Genomic DNA, 20,459 nt, shown 5'->3' on the forward strand with positions numbered 1-20,459 from the left:
TGCTGACTTGCTGCACCCTTGACAACTACTGTGATTATTATTATTTGACCATGCTGGTCATTTATGAACATTTGAACAGCTTGGCCATGTTCTGTTATGATCTCCACCCGGCACAGTCAGAAGAGGACTGGCAACCCCTTATAGCCTGGTTCCTCTCTAGGTTTCTTCCTAGGTTTTGGCCTTTCTAGGGAGTTTTTCCTAGCCACCGTGCTTCTACACCGGCATTGCTTGCTGTTTGTGGTGTTAGGCTGGGTTTCTGTACAGGACTTTGAGATATCAGCTGACCCTTCTTAGAAGGGCTAAATAAATACATTTGATTTAAAAAGACTCACAGATGTAGTGTACTCAAAGCAAAGGCCATGTAGGGAATAGGGTGCAATTTGGGATGCAACCCCAAAAAGGGTCTGGTCAGGATTAGGTCAGAGTCTCATTAGGTAATTATGTCCACTTGAAGTGGCGTGTGTGTGTCAGAGTATGTGAGCGGAGTTGAGCTATTGGAAATCCCACTCACCGGTCACGGAGTGGTCTTTGTGCACCGCTCTGGCGCTCAATGGCCCTTCCCCTGCTCCGCTACAAATTGCTTAGCACTCTGTTGCTCCAAATGAGCTCCATTCATTGTTTAAAAAAAAGATCATTTAACAAACACAACATCTACTTTTGTGACTATGTACCATTTGGTTTTGAAGTAGACTATCATAAGAAGCTTCAACATTTCAACAACATGTTGTAGGCTATGAACAAGGACCTACATAGGCGACAGGCTACATGGGCACTGTGTTAAAAAAACAAATAGCTTTTTCTCTACTCTAATTTATGATCAGATACTTCAGTTGTAACGGGCTCTGTTGCACTCACATTTTACAGTTGATAGACAACTTTAGCACTGTTACAAACTTACTCCTCTCGTTCAACCGTAGCCTATATAGAAACCAAAACGTCTCCGGTGTTGCTGCATGGGCTCTTTGGTTGTCTTGCCATCAATTACACAGGCTGTATGACCTATTTCTTGGTCGACTCATATCAACATCCCTGCGCATTAGTGGTGGGGTATACAAAAGTATAGGCCTAATTAAAAGAATACTGCTGGGCTGAGCATGGCTTTAGCTTGTGGCTTAGCGATACCGGAGCGAAATTGGAGCGGTAGAGAAAGCCCACACTCCAGCCAAATTACTCAAGCTCAACTCGACTCTAGCCCAATGCACTCCGCTCACATCCTCTGGTGTGTGAGAGAGAGAGACGTGTGTGTCTCGAGTTTGTGTCCACCCTACTCTTTCTCACATATTCCCTTGTGATCCTCCTCCTTCTCCTAAAATGGACCGGGCCGGAGGTTCCTGCCCGCTTCCTCGACCTGGTTCCCACGGCGACTGGAGGAAACGGGTTCTGAAGACGCTCGCATTGAGCATGCTCAGAGCAGGCCTGCTCTTTTACTAATAGACATCGACTCTGCCCGTAATATCCAATCACTATTCATTTGGATAAATGATGTCATAGGTCAAAGGTTATCAATCAATTTGCTTAATTGTTTTATCTAATTGACATTTCTGTTTGAGGAATTATGCCAAATGAGAATATCTCAAATGCAGACCTTTCAAGAAAAGTTGTAGTATTTTTGATTGACGTTCCTTATTATTTGTATACTTGGATCTTAATAGTTTAATTATTTTGTTCTTAATCCTTTGTGGGCTTTTGAAAAGAAAAAAAAAAAACGTTCTTTATCCAGCATTTTACTGCATTAAATTGCTGCACATGTTAGAACACTGTCGGTGAAATACACTTCCCACATATTGTTCAAGATTAAAATATTTTAGTTGACTATATGACTAAAACTATTTGAATATGTTCTGATATAAAGTAAATATTGTTTGTTTTATGGAAATATCGTATTTCTTCTTGGAGATACATTTAATATACATTTCAATTTAAATTTTGTTTACAATTTCTAACAGTTTTTGTTTTGTTTTTTCAAGGGTTGATACATGTAATTGAAAAAATACTATGTTAATCTTTTGTCTCTGCAAATGGAGTTTATACTAAGCATTATAACGTTTCTCTACTGGAGGCATGTTGATTTTTATGAATTGTCCTGCGTCTTGTTCGTTTCTTCCACGAAGATCATGAGAGAATCCAAGTTCAGCCTTAACCTCATCCCAACAGGAGACCGAGCACCAGACCTCCCAATTACAAAGACGAGACGGGATTGGGAACATTAAATCCCTTGCATGAAGCGGAGATCAAAGATAAAGGAAATACAATGTGACAATCGAGCAGATCGCGAAACGAGTTCAAAAGAATTTGATAATCTAATTGTAAATGCACCCAAACTTTTGGGCGGCCTTTGATTAATCTGCATTTAACTTCTGCAAATAATATTAGCCGTCATGGCCGCATCTCGTCTAATTCTTAACCTGTGTGCATAATATGGCGTCATGGCTGTACGTTTCTGGAATTTTTGGCGACTGTGTGTTATAGGCATAAGCATAACTAAGCACGTTTGCAGCGCACCAGTTCCTTCTAAACACGTCAATTTGATTGTTTTTGTTAAAACGCTCAGGGTTTAACACATTACCTCGTACCACATTCTACACCTTGCCGCTTGGAAATCGGCCAAACTTGTGTCTGGTATCAAGCTAGCCTGAACAGATACTTTCAGACATCTAATTTCTTCACCTCATTCCTGAGACAGGACTGCGCCCACCCCTTGTGTAAGCAATTTAAACCTGATAGCAAACGATCATCTGCCTATCTTTACACTGCAAATATCTGTTAACTTTAGAACGACTCAATATCTCATGCGCTTCCAATATCTAATGAGCTTCTTTTACCATTCTCTTTGTCATATAAGCGTTATGGTTTATATGTACAAAGATCCATCCGGGCGGTAAACCTCTTCTGATCGATTTATTTTTTAATGCAAGACAAAGTAGAACTTTGATTTGTGCAATCGAGAAGCTGTCAAGACTCCTGTCTGACGCGCGCCTGTGTTGTTTTCCACTCATGGAAACGCTCAGTACAAGTGCCTGAATGTGCACACCGACAAAACTTTTAGTAATATGAATTTATTGCCAAGTGGAAAATGTTTTTATTTATCTGTAGTAATCTGCTGGCTAACGTCAAGGGTCGGCGGATCTTTATGGTGAGTAGACAAAAAAAAATGGAACATAGCACCAACCATTTAATGCAAGTGTAAAGTTAATTGAACATATATTAAATATTATGCAGTGATTTATAGGCTATATCAAAAATAAGTATAGCCTACACAATGAAGTCTGTACTGTATAATAGTCAAGGACACGTATACTGTAGGCTATGATCTGTCTTTAAATTATTGTTTTAATTAAACTAGTTGAATCATTGTCAAATTGATAATACATTTGTGTGTAAAATAATATAATGTATCCCCCAATGACGTTAGACTGCATGCATTTCTTTAATTTGGACACATTTTATAGGGCAGATAATTTTCTATTCCTTTATTTGAGTGTTATAGAAGCCTAGTTTTTCCATTCTTTTTTAAATTTACCCATCATTGCCACAAGGACATTAAAACAGATTAAATTTGCATGGTCCAAGCCAAAACCTCAACTTTCTATGCAGTCAGTGGTGTAAAGTACTTAAGTAAACATACTTTAAAGTACTACTTAAGTAGTTTTTTGGGGGTATCTGTACTTTACTATTTATATTTTTTACTTTTACTTCCCTACATTCCTTAAGAACATAGTGTGTAATTTTTACTCCATTTTCCTTGACACCCAAAAGTACTTGTTACATTTTGAATGCTTAGCAGGACAGGAAAATAGTGAAATGCACGTACTTATCAACCGAACATCCCTGGTCATCTCTACTGCCTCTGATCTGGCGGACTCGCTAAACACAAATGCTTTGTTTCTAAATTATGTCTGATTGTTGGAGTGTGCCCATGTCTTTCCGTAAATTCAAAACATATATAAAAACTGGTGCCTGGTTTGCTTACTATAAGGATTTTGAAATGATTTACACTTTTACTTTTGGTACTTAAGTATATTTTAAACCAAATACATTGCCTTTTACTCAAGTAGAATTGTACTGGGTGACTTTTACTTTTATCTTATTAGAAAATGACTAAAGTATCTTTACTTTTACTCAAGTATGACAGTTGGGTACTTTTTCCACCACTGTATGCAGGTACATGGGAACCCTTGGGTCGCAAGTGATGTGCGACAACATCCCAGGGTTAGTCAACAAACAGCGGCAGCTGTGCCGCCAGCATCCCAACATTATGCAGGCGATCGGAGCCGGGATTAAAGACTGGATCGGGGAGTGCCAACATCAGTTTCAGAACCACCGCTGGAACTGCAATACCATAGAGCGAGACCACAATGTGTTCGGGCGCCTACTGCTGCGTAGTAAGTATTGAGCGCGAGAGAGGGAGAAAAAACCTCACATGTAAGCTCTACTTTAAGAACATGTATTTAAGCTATTACATGTATCGAGCGCAGACGTAGGTTTATATTTTCTGACTGAAATACAGGTATGAACTGCCCACAAAATCGATACATTTTTACAATAAATTACTTCTACTTGCCGTTATCATTCACCTGATAAGACATTACTTTTTGACATGGCATATGACGGGTGTCCCTGGGTCGCGGGTTTGCCTAGGCGTGGGTCCCTTTGCAAGAAAAATGTGAAAACCCCTGAAATAGCTGATATGCTGGGTTGTTTCTGTTATGTCCTGGGAAAGTGATATAGGCTACTCATCTTTGTCCTCATTTACAAGACACGCACGTCTGCACAATAGGCTTGTAAATGGTGATCTTATCATTCACATCTGCTATAGACTATAGGCTCCTAGATCAATGGCAAAATGGTATGCGCTTTTTCTCCCACCAATTCTTCACAGTGGTGAACCTATAAAGTTCTTCTAGCGTTTATCAAAGTGAAAGAATTCGTGTGAAATACATGTTCTTCCCTAACAGATGTTTTCCCCCGTGCTTGCATTGCATTCCATGCATTGTCTCACTTTACTGTCATACATTTATCAAGTTGACGCGCGTGCTTGCTGCTGCTGCTCTGATCGGTTTCTGATCCAATGCGCGGCGTGTTTATAAAACTGCCACGCCTGACGAATGTGGGGAGTCTAGAATAAGAAAGTGTCACCTCCCATCTCGTCACCTGACCAACTATGGACTAATCCGTCCGCTCAATTTTGGAATCTCTTTTTAATTGGTATAAATCTCAGGATCCACTCGAGACCTTGGGGAGGGGGGGGTCATAGAACTTGAATTGGTAATTGTTTTGGGCATCATGCTCCAGTCCTGCTCTTATATTCGCTCTAAATTAATTTGAGGCGGAACTTTAAGGGCCAGTTTCCCGGACAAAGATTAAGACTCGTCCTGGACTAAGAAGCATGTTCAATGGAGATTCATCATTGAAAGTATTTTTTAGTCCAGGACTAGGTTTAATATGTGTCTGGGAAACTGGCCCTGAGAGTTCAGTGTAATCTGGTTATTTAATTGGGCCTGTGGAGTTCATACTTCCCAGGCACGGCTCTGGTTGTGTCACACGACATTAGGAAGCTGCTCTGATTGGCAGCATTATCGCTGTGGTACCGTGAGAGCTACTTTTTTTTGTCAATATCAGGACGCTAATTTAAAACAATTACTGGGATTTATTTTTAATTTTATGTTCTCACTGTTTGGTTGTTTTATTCTCCCTACTAACCGTGTTAAAGACACTCACCCACAGAAGTTGGATGTTTCCTGACTAGACAGACAGACCTCTTGTCATCTATAGCCTTTGATCCCACAGATCTCTCATCAGTTACAAGAGCAGTCAGGTCATACGGGTCCTTTATCAGACCACTGCTGGTAAATGTTACCCATTTATCCATCTCAGAGTTAGATGAAGCAAAACACTGCCATGCATGAAATAAAAGACTTGAAAGAAAGCAGCAACAGACCGTATTCATGCAGGTACACCAACAGCACCAGCTACCTCTTTCTGTTTTGTGTTGAAGCTCCAATGAAGATCCTATTTGAACTGTGACACTCCCAAGTGAGATTATGGAAATAACATTTACGTAATGCATGATTTCTGTACACTTTCTATGCATCTTTATGGGATTACTAGATGTTATACAATTTAGATCTGCATATTTGTGTAACTTCTAAGTGTGTACAATGAGCAAATGTATGCTTTTGTGCATTTGAGCCTTGGCCCGGCCGGTATGCCTAATACGCGTGTCCACGTAATTTATCCCATCTGGTGTGCATGCTGTCCCAAGCGTGTGTTCAACCAGTGTGCTTAGCCACCCCCTATTCCCCCAGGCAGTAAAAAAACACAACTCTTGTGTGTACGATGGTACCTGTGTTTGTATGTCCTTCCTGTCACACCACTAATGCTCATCCAGTATCCTTCTCTCCCTTTCTTCCAGGCAGTCGTGAAGCAGCCTTTGTGTACGCCATCTCCTCGGCCGGGGTGGTCCACACCCTGACCCGAGCCTGCAGCCAGGGAGAGCTGCAGTCGTGCTCCTGCGACCCCACCAAGAAGGGCTCGTCCCGGGACGCCAAGGGGGCGTTCGACTGGGGCGGCTGCAGCGACCACGTGGAGCACGCCATGAGGTTCAGCCAGGCCTTTGTAGATGCCAAAGAGCGGAAGGAGCGAGATGCCAGGGCTCTGATGAACCTTCACAACAACCGCGCCGGGAGGAAGGTGGGGTTCAAAGTTCATACACACTAGAGGGGATGGACCAGAACCAACTGGATCTAGATCAGCGTTGAGAGGAATCACCAGACATTTTACATATTTTTCTTTATTGTTCCTGAACTATTCACACCTGAATCAAGTAGTCAAACACTGATCTAGAGGAAGTATATTGACTGTTACTAAATCCTTAACACACACATACACACACCCTAACGTCCTACCACCACTCTCCCACCAACTTGACACACACCTAGCTCCCTGACTTGCATCTTCTCCCTCCTCATCTCCCAGGCAGTGAAGCGATTAATGTCTCTGGAGTGTAAGTGTCACGGCGTGAGCGGCTCCTGCAGTGTACGGACCTGCTGGCTGGCCCTGGCCGACTTCCGCCGCACGGGCGACCATCTGCGGCGGCGCTACAACGGGGCAGTGCAGGTGGTCATGAACCAGTATGGCACGGGCTTCACCACCGCACAGCGGCATCTCAAACGGCCCAGCAAAAACGACCTGGTCTACTTTGAGGACTCGCCAGACTACTGCATACGAGACCAAGAGTCCGGTGAGTCTGGCGTTTTCAGATTTACTCCACAGCTCTCGATGTTCAAAGCAGTTATATACACGGACATTGGACAGACAGACAAGCAAGCAAAGAGACTGACTAGACTGTGAGTGCTGTCTGTCTATTTGACATCTGACATGACTGTCTGTCTGTAGAGTAGACCACCATACTACTTGTCCATAATATCTTCAGTATGTGGTAATATCTTCAGAGGGTAAGCGCTCAGTCTCTTGTACCCTAGGGTTATTCTTCATGCTGCACTGGATAACACCAGATGTAGAGTGTGTGAGGAAGTGCAAAAAAGAGGGAATGCGTTTGTGTACGTGCGCGTGTGTGAGATGGTAAGAAAAGAAAGTGGGCGTGACAGAGAAGGGGAGAAGTGTGTGTGTGTGTGAGATGGTAAGAAAAGAAAGTGGGTGTGACAGAGCGAGAAGGGGAGAAGTGTGTGTGTGTGTGTGTGTGAGTGAGATGGTAAGAAAAGAAAGTGGGTGTGACAGAGAGAGAAGGGGAGAAAAGTGTGTGTGATCCAGAGAACCTGGGTGCCTGTCAGGCAGCAGGTGATCCGAGGCGATCGGGTGTCGGCCAGTTTAAGGGCCATTACACAGTTCTTTGGGATGAAACCCGACCTGCTGCACACTGTAATAAATTACCCCCTCTGGAGCAAGGCACACACACACACACACACACACACACACCTCTGCACGCTTTCCCATCAAAGCCAACCACCCCTAATGTAGACCTGGGGGGCCTTTCTGAAGTTGCTTCCTCTCTTTGTCTCCTCTCCTTCATTACACTGACCTAAAGTCACAGGATTTGTGAAGGTAATCTGGAGAATAGGTCTTTCATGTCAGTGCAAGTGAAGGAAAGGATACAAGGAAACAAAGCTGGTTTAGACTATTGAGATACACTCAGTCTTACAGTAGGCTACCTTCGCTGTTTTGATGACTGATGTACAGTCGTGGCCAAAAGTTTTGAGAATGACACAAATATTAATTTTCACAAAGTCTGCTGCCTCAGTTTGTATGATGGCAATTTGCATAAACTCCAGAATGCTATGAAGAGTGATCAGATGAATTGCAATTAATTGCCAAGTCCCTCTTTGCAAAGCAAACAAATTGAATCCACAAAAACATTTCCACTGCATTTCAGCCCTGCCACAAAATCATGTCAGTAATTCTCTCGTTAACACAGGTTTGAGTGTTGACGAGAACAAGGCTGGAGATCACTCTGTCATGCTGATTGAGTTTGAATAACAGACTGTAAGCTTCAAAAGTAGGGTGGTGCTTGGAATCATTGTTCTTCCTCTGTCAACCATGGTTACCTGCATGGAAACACATGCAGTCATCATTGCTTTGCACAAAAAGGGCTTCACAGGCAAGGATATTGCTGGCAGTAAGATTGCACCATTTATCGGATCATCAAGACCTTCAAGGAGAGCGGTTCAATTGTTGTGAAGGCTTCAGGGTGCCCAAGAAAGTCCAGCAAGCGCCAGGACCGTCTCCTAAAGTTGATTCAGCTACGGGATTGGGGAACCACCAGTACAGAGCTTGCTCAGGAATGGCAGCAGGCAAGTGTGAGTGCATCTGCATGCACAGTGAGGTGAAGATTTTTGGAGGATGGCCTGGTGTCAAGAAGGGCACCAAAGAGGCCGCTTCTCTTCAGGAAAAAAATCAGGGACAGACTGATAGTCTGCAAAAGGTACAGGGATTGGACTGCTGAGGACTGTGGTAAAGTCATTTTCTCTGATAAATCCCCTGTCTGATTGTTTGGGGCATCTGGGAAAAAAAGCTTGTCTGGAGAAGTCAAGGTGAGCGCTACCATCAGTCCTGTGTCATGCCAACAGTAAAGCATCCTGAGACCATTCATGTGTGGGGTTCCTTCTCAGCCAAGGGAGTGGGCTCACTCACAATTTTGCCTAAGAACACGGCCATGAATAAAGAATGGTACCAACACATCCTCTGAGAGCAACTTCTCCCAACCATACAGGAACAGTTTGGTGATGAACAATGCCTTTTCCAGCATGATGGAGCACCTTGCCATAAGGCTCGGGGAACAAAAAAAATAGATATTTTGGGTCCATGGCCAGGAAACTCCCCCGAACTTAATCCCATTGAGAACTTGTGGTCAACCCTCAAGAGGCAGGTGGACAAACAAAAACCCACAAACTCCAAGCATTGATTATGCAAGAATGGGCTGCAATCAGTCAGGATGTGGCCCAGAAGTAAATGGACAGCATGCCAGGGCAGATTGCAGAGGTCTTGAAAAAGAAGGGTCAACACTGCAAATATTGACTCTTTGCATCAATTTCATGTAATTGTCAATAAAAGCCTTTGACACTTATGAAATGCTTGTAATTATACTTCAGTGTAACATCTGACAAAAATATCTAAAGACACTGAAGCAGCAAACTTTGTGAAAATTAATATTTGTGTCATTCTCAAAACATTTGGCCACGACTGTACAGTTCTGTTTTGAAGTGTGTTTTGAAGAGTGCGTGCGTTTGGAAGTGTGTGTTTTGGAAGAGGGTCCTGTTTTGAACACTGATTTGTACAGTACAGTTCCAGTGCACGAAGGCCCTTCTATGGACTGTGTACATGTGAGCATGGGGAGTTCACTGATCAGCGCCCATCTTGTGAGAACCTCTCTCCACAGACATTAGCTCCAGTCATCTGGGACTACACACACATACACACACACAGTGGAGACTGCACCCCCTTGTGCCTCTCCGAAGTGTGAAATCAATTTCCCTCAGCCGCATGGAGGCTCAGGTGCTAAACTCATCTCTCGGCGCCCCCTCATCATAATTCAATAAGCAGACGCCAGGAGAGAAGAGAGGGAGCAAGAGCGAGAGAGAAAGGAGAGGGGAAGAGTGTTTGACGTCACCCCTAGCAGTACAGCATACCGGGAACTGAACGCTGTCAGGAGTGGGTGGAGTCTCGCCGTGCCCAGACATGACCTGGCTGCTCTCCCTCTTTCTATACCTACCTCGCTCCTCCTTCTCAGCAGAGGAACAGGTGGAGTCAAATGGACAGAGGGAGAAAGAGCAGCGGGGCATAGAAATAGGCTGCCTAGAACAGACATGGTCTGTTCCCAATCCCAAATTGACCCCTAGCTAGCCCCTTTTAAGACAGGACATTTACCTTCACCTGTCCAGGGGTTTCACCATAATGCAAAGGAAGGAGCTAAGGAAACTACTTTAGACTATTGAGGTTTGAGTAGAGGCCTCGAGGTGAATATTCACAATTTATTGATCAGTTCGTGTAATTGTATTATGGGCTGATTTCTGGGAGTGAGTCCATTAAGCCTGTCAGACGCCCTTGCAGTGTCCTCATTCTGAGATGATAGGAGGTGCAAGAGTGTGTGACAGCCAGTGAGACTGTGTGCCAGCCAGGGTATACGCAGAATGAAGGCGCCTGGAAAATTAACACCTGATGAAGACCCTGAGCCCCAGCTGATGGCTTCTATCATCAATCTCTCATCTCTCCTCTGCCATCCTGCCTCTTTTCATCCTCTTATCCTTCCCATCCCTTGCTTTCTCCCTCAGTCCGTGTCTACCCAGTTTAGATTGAGTATGCTGTGTTCTATTGGAATGATGTCAATACCTGTAGGGTAGTGGGGCTTAGACCGCTGTTTGCCAAATATCACTCTATTGCAGCTAATCTCTGGATTGCAGCTAGGCTGCAAGGATTTTTGATTAAGTATATTTGGCGAGATATAAGCACATTTGAAAAGGCTTGTATGTGGGTCACAAGGTTAAACAAGCTTTAGGAATGACTGACTCGCGTATATTCCGTCTGTACATTGTCTCTTCATTTCTCTCACCCTCTTCAGGTTCGGTGGGGACGGGCGGGCGGGTATGCAACCGGACATCTCGCGGCGTGGACAGCTGCGAGGTGATGTGCTGTGGCCGGGGCTACGACACATCGCACATCAGCCGCAACACCAAGTGTGAGTGCAAGTTCCACTGGTGCTGCGCTGTACACTGCCGGGACTGCAAGCTAGATGTGGATGTGCACACCTGCAAGGCCCAGACGTGACCATTGCGAACCACCAACCAACCGCTTGCACAACGTCTGTCTGAAATGGCAGCCTATTCCCTATTTAGTGCACTACATTTGACCATGGGCCCCTATGCCACATGTCGGCTACTCCGCCAATAATGCCTTTTTACAGTCCAAAGATACCCAATCTAATTTCGTTCTTCCCTTACATTACATTATATTTTTTTTCCCGAGTACAAAATAACCTTTATGTAAATACAAACTTTATGTAATTTAAAAGAAAGTTCAGTATAGATGGGTTAGCTGACCACGTCACAAACTGTGTGTGCACTTCCATGGGGCAGAAGTCAGCGTGGTGTGATTCTGCATGGCCAGATTGCTAGCAAGAATGACAAGAAACTGCCATGTGGGGAATCGTAAGTGGCTCGTTTCATGTTATTCTTGATACCAGGTCTTGTTTTGAGGTGTTTTGGCTGATGTCAATGCTATCTAAGCCAATCCCCGTCTGTTTTGCCGCTGAACAACCCAATGTCTATATAGTTTATGGAATCTGTTTGAAATTGATAGCAGACCTGACCACACTCCCCTTTCCTCAACCAGCCAGTTACAGAACACGGTTTAGTCACCTAACCTGCAGCTATGATCCAATATTTATTAAAATGGCAGGTTAGACATTGCTATACACAAAAAGTCCTTTATTTTATGTATTTTTCCACTTTTTTAATGATGACAATTGATCACCTTTTTTTGTACAACAAAAAAACGGTTTTACATGAGATTTGAAGACAAAATGAAAACATATCAAATAAAGTCAAAAGCAATTCAGAACTCCATGTTTCCCTTTTCTTCCAATCCATCCTCACTGTCCGTCTAATCCATGATATTGGCACAAAGAGTGTGTCAGTCAAGTCCGGGCGAGGCTGGTCACTGTCAGATGCGTGTGAGCTGATGCCACAGACTGGATGGCAGGATGCTCTCCACTTTCTCCATGATGAAGTTCAGAGGAGCAAACAGGGTGCTAAGAAACTAGAGACAGACAGCGAGAGAGAAGATGTTAGAACACATGACCTCTCACACACACACACACTACGCCAATTCCTACTGGAACCAACGTGAACCAGATCTTTTTCGGAACATTTCAAGGTACTGTATGTAGACGGCCTCCCAAATGCTAGTTAGAGGCCCGTGGTAGGAGCACCATAACATGCCAGTTTAGAATGTAGCCATCTCAACGACCTCAAATGCTAGAGGAACATGATAGGAGCACCGTAGCATGCCAGTTAAGGTACTGCGCTCTATGGGGCAGAACCATAACTTTTCTCTCGGGTATGTTGACTACTGGCTGTGTTCTAACACCTGAGAGTGGTGGTTGACTCTCTCGGTCAGCCCCCCGTTCAACTCCCCCTTCTCTCTCAGAGGTGTTCTTTCTCTCTCTCTGCTCATCCCTCGTTCCTCTGTGTTTTGGCAACATGCAGTGTGGGGGATAGGGGCTCCCTCAGAGGGATTGCGGGTCATGGAGGCTCGGCTTAGTCAGATGGCAGATAAAAAGGCCATCAGGGAGAGGGAGAGGTGAAACGAGCACCTCGTTTACACGCTAAGAGGGAAAGAGGCCCTGTTCCAACCCTTTGAAGATGCACCCTTCCTTGGGAGAAGCCACTGATCTGATAGGTGAAAGCCAAGTCGTGTTTTCATCAATTCAATCATATTAGATCAGTGATTACTTTAAAGTAACTGTCCGGTGAAAATCTCACTTCAAAGTTCATATTGTGTTAAATCATACCCAAATATTGTTGTTGAATCATCACATACTCGTATTTGTGGCCAAAGCATAAATTGGAGGAAAAACCACCTTAAACTTGTATCTCATAACAGACCGTTTGAAAAAACGCTTGCTACCGGTATTTCCTCGGATGGATGAGCTGGCCTGAGGAGGATGAGCTGGCCAATCACCAGTCTAATCACATAGTTTTTTTTATGACCTGTATCCGCCCACACAAGTCTGTTGTTGGTTACACCGACACCATTCCAACACAGAAAAACATACTTAAGACATTTTTGGAAGGAAAACTATTTCACTAATATTGTAAATAATTAAATGTCATATTTCATAGAAATCTGGAAACACTGGATAATTACTTTAAGGAAGCGAGTAAGGAAGAAGGCACATCTGTTTGAATCCTAGTGTGTAAACCAGGTGCTGATTAGTTTGTCTTAGAAGAGTGCACTTTCAAAGTATTGGAAGTGGGTCAGTGAGCTTGTGTGTATGTGTATACACGTGTCTGACCATTCTTTCTCTCATTCCATATACCAGAATGCTGCTATTGGTGAGGACATTCTCACCTTTATCGCTAAGGCGAGACTGCAGGTTCTACCAACAAAACACAACCTAGCACTCTGGTACCCTGCAAACCATGATCCACTTATATCTCACATGAGTCAAATGTAATGGAGTCTGTCGCACAAGTAAATGGTTGCCGTTCATACAAGGACCTACCTGTACATAGCTAGACATGACCACCTTGTTGATCTAGCTAGTGAGGTGAGGCAGGTAGTACCACCATCAGTGCATATGCACAAACATTCTCTTGTCAGAGGAGGCTGGTTTGATGTTGACGATGATGTGCTTTCTTGTATACCAAATATGGCCGATATTGTTGTTGTGGGGGGAGGCCGGAGGGAGGTGCTCAGTTTGGAAGAGGGTTGCTCTTTTGTACTCCTACATGGAGCAGAACTTTGCTGCCAAGTTGCTGAAATACCAGCCCTTTGTGTCACGACTGAACAGCCTTGGTTATCACTTGTGGTGCTGATATTTGGGAGTTCTATTTTGGAGTTTCGTCCAAGTACATAGGCTGACAGTACGTGGCCTTCAGGTTGCAGGCCTGCATAGGGCAAAGGAAAAGCAGCTAGCAAGGTACTGCTCTGTTGTCAGCGATCATGGGCAGCATAGCTGTATGGAGAAGGTACTTTCTATATCCATAACTGTCCAGATATCCATGACCTTTGAAATGGTTGAATCCTTTGACTGTAATGTGATTTGTGAATTCAAATAAAGTATTTAAAATGTGTGTGTGTGTGTGTCATCAGCTCTTCGCAGGCAGCAACCCAACCAGTGTGGGGTCAGAGCAAGCCCCTGCAGAGGAGATAGTAGCTGCTGATTGTGTCACACCAGGAGCAGAGACATGAGCTCACACACATTCCAGGGGAGTGGCATCAGACAGTACAAGCCTACTGAGGAAGAACATTAGGTAGAGGAGAGGACAGAGCCCTCCACTGGCAGATGGGAGAGGGAGTTGTGTCGGTTCTACATGGGTGGATTCAATAGTCTGAGGCTGCGTCCTTTACTCATTTCCTTCCCCGCTTCACCACTGATCTACAAGAACTTACATTGATAGAGGATGTTGCAACTTGTATAGAGCTTGGCTAGTCTCCTGTCATCCAGACTTGACGAAGGCAGGTCTATGATTGTTAGAGTCTGTCCAGGACATGAACGCAACCAAATGAATGGCCACCTTACGAAGAATCTGAATGCAAATAACCTTATTGGGGATTTGACTTACAAAGGCAACTGGATAGTGTGTGAGAGCGGTGCAGGAGACTCACGGCTTTAGCGAAGACTCCCATGAGCTCGGGGAACTGGTGTGTGAGGAGGGCCAGCATGGCGGTGAAGGAACAGAGACCAGCCGTGAACAAGATGAAGAATGGCAGTTCCTTCTTAGGGTACACCGACACCTCATGAAACACTGCTTCCACATGAGAGAGATACAAAGAGAGCATCAACACACTGTACAAACTTTATACACCACGTACAGTACCAGTCAAAAGGTTAGACACTCATTCGTGGGTTTCTTTATTTTTTACATTGTAGAATACTGGTGAAGACATCTAACTATGAAGTAACCAAAAAAGTGTAAAACAAAACATAATTTAAATTCTTCAAAGTAGCCACCATTTGCCTTCATGACAGCTTTGCACAGTCTTGGCATTCTCTCAATCGGCTTCACATGGAATGCTTTTCCAACAGTCTTGAAGGAGTTCCCACATATGCTGAGCACGTGTTGGCTGCTTTTCCTTCACTCTGCAGTCCAACTCATCCCAAACCATCTCAATTGGGTTGAGGTCGGGTGATTGTGGAGGCCAGGTCATCTGATGCAGCACTCCATCACTGTCCTTCTTGGTCAAATACCCCTTACACAGCCTGGAGGTGAGTTTTGGGTCATTGTCCTGTTGAAAAACAAATGATAGTGGAACTAAGTGCGAACCAGATGGGATGGTGTATCGCTGCAGAATGCTGTGGTAGCCATGCTGGTTGTGTGCCTTGAATTCTAAATAAATCACCAACAGAGTCACCAGCCAAGCATCACCACACCTCCTCCTCCATGCTTCACGGTGGGAACCACATGCAGAGATCATCCGTTCACCTACTCTGCGTCTCACAAAGACACGCGGTTGGAACAAAAAATCTCAAATTTGGACTCATCAGACCAAAAGACAGATTTCCACCGGTCTAATGTCCCTGCTTGAGTTTCTTGGCAAGTCTCTTCTTATTATTGGTGTCCTTTAGTAGTTTCTTTGCAGCAATTTGACCATGAAGGCCTGATTCATGCAGAATCCTTTAAACAGTTGATGTTGAGATGTGTGTTACTTGAACTCTGAAGCATTTATTTGGGTTGCAATTTCTGAGGCTGGTAACTCTAATGAACTTATACTATGCAGCAGGTCCTCATGAGAGCAAGTTTCATCATAGCGCTTGATGGTTCTTGCGACTGTACTTGATGAAACTTCAAGTTCTTGACATTTTTCGCATTGACTGACCTTCATGTCTTAAAGTAATGATGGACTGTTGTTTCTCTTTGCTTATTTGAGCTGTTCTTGCCATAATATTGACTTGGTCTTTTACCAAATCTTCTGTATACCTCCCCTACCTTGTCAGAACAGATTGGCTCAAATGCATTAAAAAGGAAAGAAATTCCACAAATTAACTTTAAACAAGGCACACCTGTTAATTAAAATGCATTCCAGGTGAATACCTCATGAAGCTCGTTGAAATAATGACAAGAGTCTACAAAGCTGTCATCAAGGCAAAGGGCGGCTACTTTGAAGAACCTGTCTGTGATTTATTTGTAATTCAAGGCACACTTAACCAGCATGGCTACCACAGCATTCTGCAGCGATACGCCATCCCATCTGGTTTGCACTTAGTTCCACTATCATTTGTTTTTCAACAGGACTATGACCCAAAACACACCTCCAGGCTGTGTAAGGGCTATTTGACCAAGAAGGAGAGTTCTGCATCAGACGACCTGGCCTCCACAATCACCCGACCTCAACCCAATTGAGATGGTATGGGATGAGTTGAACCGCGGAGTGAAGGAAAAGCAGCAACAAGTGCTCAGCTTATGTGGGAACTCCTTCAAGACTGTTGGAAAAGCATTCCAGGTGACTACCTTCTGAAGCTGGTTGAGAGAATGCCAAGAGTGTGCAAAGCTGTCATCAAGGCAAAGGGTGGAAACTTTGAAGAATCAATAACCCATTTTAATTTGTTTTAACACTTTTCTGGTTACTACACGATTCCATACGTCTTATTTCATAGTTTTAATGTCTTCAATATTATTATACAATTTACAAAATCGGAAAAATAAAGATAAACCCTGGAATGAGTAGGTGTGTCCAAACTTTTGACTGGTACTGTATACACACACAATGTACACCACAACACCTTATGACACACAGCTTCCACAGAGAGATACATAGTCAGGGTCAACACTGTATACACGCAAACACACACACACAGTTCAGAGGGGTTGAAGCTAAAAGAAATCCCATTACTTAAACTTAAGTCATCCTCAGATCGGTGGGAAAACTCTGACTCGAGGGCCACACAGACCTTTTTATGACCGATTTGTTTGTCTACATTTATTTGCGGGCCAGAAAAAGGGCAGTTATTTGAAAACATATAGGAATTGACTGCACTGGGCCTTTAACCCAAAATAATAATCCCCCCCACAAACCTCATGCGTCATCCATATGACTGAAATCAGTTGCAGTGACAGAGAATGTTAACCCAAGAGTACACCCCACACACAACAACTCACTCAACACACTGTACACACACATACACTGAGTGTATAAAACATTAGGAACACCTGATCTTTCCATGACATAGAATGACCAGGTGAATCCAGGTGAAAGCTATGATCCCTTATTGATGTCACTTGTTAAATCCACTTCAAATCAGTGTCGATGAGGAGACAGGGAAAATAAGAATTTTTAAGCCTTGAGACAATTGAGACATGGATTGCATATGTGTGCCATTCAGAAGGGGAATTGTAAAGAAAATATTTAAGTGCATTTGAACCGGGTATGGTAGTAAGTGCCAGGCGCACCGGTTTGTGTGTGTCAAGAACTGCAACGATGTTGAGCGTGAAAACCCAGCAGGTTCCTATGTGAATCAAGAATGGTCCACCACCTAAAGGACATCCAGCCAACCTGACAAAAGTGCGGGAAGCCAACATGGGCCAGCATCCCTGTGGAACGCTTTTTACACCTTGTAGAGTCCATGCCCCAACGAATTGAGGCTGTGCTGAGGGCAAAGGGGAGGGTGCAACTTAATATTCATGTTTTGTACACTCAGTCCATACATACCTACATGCATACATACATACACACACAAACTTGAATCCAGAGCGTCTCTTACTTGGTAGCAGCTCTCTGTCTGCGGTCTCGGTGCAGATGGGGTATGGGTAGAAGAGGTGGCCTTTCTCCAGAGGGTAGGGGATCATTCTAAAAGCTGGGAGGACAGAAGACAAAGCATTCAGAATAGGTACAGTCATGTACAAATGTTTGTGTTGAGCCAAGAAGTGGGTGGGGGTGGGGGGTCTGGTTATGCATCAAAATGGAGTACCATGAGAAAAAACTTTTAAAATGTTTTATTGTAATCGCTGCCTTCGAAATGTGTATGTTTGTGTGTGTGTGTGTATATGTGCATATTACGGAGTAAAGGCAAAATGTGAAACACTCGCGGCCACTGTAATCTGGTGGTCCCAGCGCGCCCAAGACGACCCACGTGGAGTTCCAGGTCTCCGGTAGCCTCTGGAACTGCCGATCTGCGGCCAACAAGGCAGAGTTCATCTCAGCCTATGCCTCCCTCAGTCCCTCGACTTCTTGGCACTGACGGAAACATGGATCACCACAGATAACACTGCTACTCCTACTGCTCTCTCTTCGTCCGCCCACGTGTTCTCGCACACCCCGAGCTTCTGGTCAGCGGGGTGGTGGCACCCGGGATCCTCATCTCTCCCAAGTGGTCATTCTCTCTTTCTCCCCTTACCCATCTGTCTATCGCCTCCTTTGAATTGCATGCTGTCACAGTTACCAGCCCTTTCAAGCTTAACATCCTTATCATTTATCGCCCTCCAGGTTCCCTCGGAGAGTTCATCAATGAGCTTGATGCCTTGATAAGCTCCTTTCCTGAGGACGGCTCACCTCTCACAGTTCTGGGCGACTTTAACCTCCCCGTCTACCTTTGACTCATTCCTCTCTGCCTCCTTCTTTCCACTCCTCTCCTCTTTTGACCTCACCCTCTCACCTTCCCCCTCTACTCACAAGGCAGGCAATACGCTCGACCTCATCTTTACTAGATGCTGTTCTTCCACTAACCTCATTGCAACTCCCCTCCAAGTCTCCGACCACTACCTTGTATCCTTTTCCCTCTTGCTCTCATCCAACACTTCCCACACTGCCCCTACTCGGATGGTATCGCGCCGTCCCAATCTTCGCTCTCTCTCCCCCCGCTACTCTCTCCTCTTCCATCCTATCATCTCTTCCCTCTGCTCAAACCTTCTCCAACCTATCTCCTGATTCTGCCTCCTCAACCCTCCTCTCCTCCCTTTCTGCATCCCTTGATTCTCTATGTCCCTATCCTCCAGGCCGGCTCGGTCCTCCCCTCCTGCTCCGTGGCTCGACGACTCATTGAGAGCTCACAGAACAGGCTCCGGGCAACCGAGCGGAAATGGAGGAAAACTCGCCTCCCTGCGGACCTGGCATCCTTTCACTCCCTCCTCTCTACATTTTCCTCTTCTGTCTCTGCTGCTAAAGCCACTTTCTACCACTCTAAATTCCAAGCATCTGCCTCTAACCCTAGGAAGCTCTTTGCCACCTTCTCCTCCCTCCTGAATCCTCCTCCCCCTCCCCCCTCCTCCCTCTCTGCAGATGACCGTCAACCATTTTGAAAGAAGGTCGACGACATCCGATCCTCGTTGCTAAGTCAAACGACACCGCTGGTTCTGCTCACTGCCTACCCTGTGCTCTGACCTCTTTCTCCCCTCTCTCTCCAGATGAAATCTCGCGTCTTGTGACGGCCGGCCGCCCAACAACCTGCCCGCCCGCTTGACCCTATTCCTCCTCTCTTCTCCAGACCATTTCCGGAGACCTTCTCCCTTACCTCACCTCGCTCATCAACTCATCCCTGACCGCTGGCTACGTCCCTTCTGTCTTCAAGAGAGCGAGAGTTGCACCCCTTCTGAAAAAACCTACACTCGATCCCTCCGATGTCAACAACTACAGACCAGTATCCCTTCTTTCTTTCTCTCTCCAAAACTCTTGAACGTGCCGTCCTTGGCCAGCTCTCCCGCTATCTCTCAGAATGACCTTCTTGATCCAAATCAGTCAGGTTTCAAGACTAGTCATTCAACTGAGACTGCTCTTCTCTGTATCACGGAGGCCCTCCGCACTGCTAAAGCTAACTCTCTCTCCTCTGCTCTCATCCTTCTAGACCTATCGGCTGCCTTCGATACTGTGAACCATCAGATCCTCCTCTCCACCCCTCTCCGAGTTGGGCATCTCCCGGCGCGGCCCACGCTTGGATTGCGTCCTACCTGACAGGTCGCTCCCTACCAGGTGGCGTGGCGAGAATCTGTCTCCTCACCACGCGCTCTCACCACTGGCGTCCCCCAGGGCTCTGTTCTAGGCCCTCTCCTATTCTCGCTATACACCAAGTCACTTGGCTCTGTCATAACCTCACATGGTCTCTCCTATCATTGCTATGCAGGCGACACACAATTAATCTTCTCCTTTTCCCCCTTCTGATGACCAGGTGGCGAATCGCATCTCTGCATGTCTGGCAGACATATCAGTGTGGATGATGGATCACCACCTCAAGCTGAACCTCGGCAAGACGGAGCTGCTCTTCCTCCCGGGGAAGGACTGCCCATTCCATGATC

General features: G+C 44.9%; 2 protein-coding genes across 4 annotated transcripts; one reads left to right on the forward strand and one right to left on the reverse strand.

The window, feature by feature from the left end:
- The first annotated feature begins 2,130 nt into the window (after positions 1-2,130).
- LOC115109660 (protein Wnt-2-like) lies at positions 2,131-11,723 on the forward strand. 2 transcript variants are annotated; one of them, XM_029634862.2, is made up of 5 exons: positions 2,131-3,133; positions 4,162-4,382; positions 6,413-6,690; positions 6,976-7,240; positions 11,072-11,723. In XM_029634862.2, the coding sequence occupies exons 1-5, from the start codon at positions 3,051-3,053 to the stop codon at positions 11,275-11,277; spliced, it is 1,053 nt and encodes a 350-aa protein (XP_029490722.1). In that variant the 5' UTR covers positions 2,131-3,050; the 3' UTR covers positions 11,278-11,723. The 2 variants fall into 2 exon arrangements, with proteins under 2 accessions (XP_029490722.1, XP_029490720.1); XM_029634860.2 differs by lacking the exon at positions 11,072-11,723 and having other exon boundaries at positions 2,131-2,702; positions 6,976-7,795.
- A 196-nt stretch (positions 11,724-11,919) lies between these two features.
- On the reverse strand, positions 11,920-18,273 carry LOC135564551 (suppressor of tumorigenicity 7 protein homolog). 2 transcript variants are annotated; one of them, XM_065009867.1, is made up of 3 exons: positions 17,936-18,273; positions 14,842-14,981; positions 11,920-12,267 (listed from the first exon to the last, which is right to left on the reverse strand). In XM_065009867.1, the coding sequence occupies exons 1-3, from the start codon at positions 18,069-18,071 to the stop codon at positions 12,172-12,174; spliced, it is 372 nt and encodes a 123-aa protein (XP_064865939.1). In that variant the 5' UTR covers positions 18,072-18,273; the 3' UTR covers positions 11,920-12,171. The 2 variants fall into 2 exon arrangements, with proteins under 2 accessions (XP_064865939.1, XP_064865938.1); XM_065009866.1 differs by having other exon boundaries at positions 14,842-14,984; positions 17,936-18,270.
- Between the last annotated feature and the right edge of the window lie 2,186 nt (positions 18,274-20,459).

Source organism: Oncorhynchus nerka, linkage group LG25 (assembly GCF_034236695.1).
Source record: "Oncorhynchus nerka isolate Pitt River linkage group LG25, Oner_Uvic_2.0, whole genome shotgun sequence".
In the NCBI taxonomy this organism is placed as follows: domain Eukaryota; kingdom Metazoa; phylum Chordata; class Actinopteri; order Salmoniformes; family Salmonidae; genus Oncorhynchus; species Oncorhynchus nerka.